This window comes from Triticum urartu, chromosome 7A, assembly GCF_056163025.1.
Source record: "Triticum urartu cultivar PI428250 chromosome 7A, HENAU_Tu73, whole genome shotgun sequence".
Lineage (NCBI taxonomy): Eukaryota > Viridiplantae > Streptophyta > Magnoliopsida > Poales > Poaceae > Triticum > Triticum urartu.
In genome coordinates, this window is record NC_141879.1 from 359,621,201 (window position 1) to 359,622,875 (window position 1,675).

General features: G+C 50.2%; 1 protein-coding gene across 1 annotated transcript in view; it reads right to left on the minus strand.

The window, feature by feature from the left end:
- Positions 1–1,287: 1,287 nt before the first annotated feature.
- FUG1 (Translation initiation factor 2, small GTP-binding protein) overlaps positions 1,288–1,675 on the minus strand; it is a gene marked incomplete in the record, with an annotated part of 32,657 nt that continues 32,269 nt past the window's right edge. The window contains 1 exon segment of the mRNA XM_048687235.2: positions 1,288–1,675. Within this exon segment, the coding sequence (XP_048543192.2) occupies positions 1,536–1,675 (140 nt within the window).

Consider the following 1,675-nt stretch of genomic DNA (forward strand, 5'->3'; position numbering starts at 1 on the left):
GAAGATCGGGCCACCTAAAATTTTCTCCATATCAGCTTTGATTATCCCCTAAAGTGGGTTAAAGGTCTGCCCTATACCTGGCCATCTGTCGGGTCGGGCCTACCAAAGCCCGATGCAAAAAAACCAGGCCTGAGCCCGACCCGACCCGGCCGTCAGGCCTAAAAATCAGGCCTGAGCCCAGCCATCATGCTAAAAGCCTGCCGGGCCTCGAGCCGGGCCTCTTCGTTAATGCATGGATACGACAGGCCCCGTCGGGCTTGAAATCTAGGCCCAAGCCCGGCCCGTGGACAAGGTCGGGCCGGGCCGGGTCAGGTCGGGCGGCCCATGGCCAGGTCTGGTCTGCCCCTTGTAGACAAGACTCGATAGGAGTTCTAGACCACCCCCCAGACAAGATTCCTCTAGGAATTCAAGATTCCTCTAGGAATTCAAGTGGCTTTCCCTATTCTTTTGTTGGTTATGCGAAGGAGATTTTGAACATGAATCTTGTTCTCATCGAGTTTTTTTTCCTCGTGTTTGTGTTCTTTCTGACATCCATCTTCAATTCGTGAAGACCAGGCCAATGATTTGCCAAGAATTCTACAGCATACATTTTGAATTCCTGGTTTTTAACAAGGAAATTCTGACATGACCAAACTCATTTACTTTCACGAAGCACGAAGAGGATGACGAATGATGATCGGAAAATGATGCGGCCTCAACGTTGCAGGTTACAGCTTGTCTCAAGAAGTCAAGCGGTATAAAACTAGAACCCCCCCCCCCCCCCCCCCTGTCGGGCTTGAAATCTAGGCCCAAGCCCGGCCCGTGGACAAGGTCGGGCGGCCCATGGCCAGGTCTGGTCTGCCCCTTGTAGACAAGACTCGGTAGGAGTTCTAGACCACCCCCCGGACAAGATTCCTCTAGGAATTCAAGATTCCTCTAGGAATTCAAGTGGCTTTCCCTATTCTTTTGTTGGTTATGCGAAGGAGATTTTGAACATGAATCTTGTTTTCATCGAGTTTTTTTCCTCGTGTTTGTGTTCTTTCTGACATCCATCTTCAATTCGTGAAGACCAGGCCAATGATTTGCCAAGAATTCTACAGCATACATTCTGAATTCCTGGTTTTTAACAAGGAAATTCTGACATGACCAAACTCATTTACTTTCACGAAGCACGAGAGGATGACGAATGATGATCGGAAAATGATGCGGCCTCAACGTTGCAGGTTACAGCTTGTCTCAAGAAGTCAAGCGGTCCCCCCCCCCCCCCCCCCCCCCCCCTCTCTCTACCTGTTAGAGGCAAACTAAAAATAGCAGATGTAATCTTCTCTATGTACATCAACATACAGTAGCACATGCAGCTTTGAGAGGCGGATACAATACGGTCCAGCACAGGCAGGCTCCCGCAGCAACGCAGGCACGTCATGTGGCATGTATAGGTTCTGTCTTTCAAGTACCTGACTGTCATTCTTAGGGAATGTGGCCAACGCACTCCAGCTTCGACGCCGAAAGAAAAAATGGCTGCTGCAGTTGTTACTCGCTTATCAGCTTTGCAACATCTACACCTGGACGCCTGCACCCTTGAGAGCAGCAGTCACAGTCGCAGAGGCTTCCTCGAGCGTTCTTGCCTTCTTCACGGTGTTGAATGCCTCAAGGACGTCACCTTCCTCCCAATCGTCGAAGTCATCTACCCCAATAC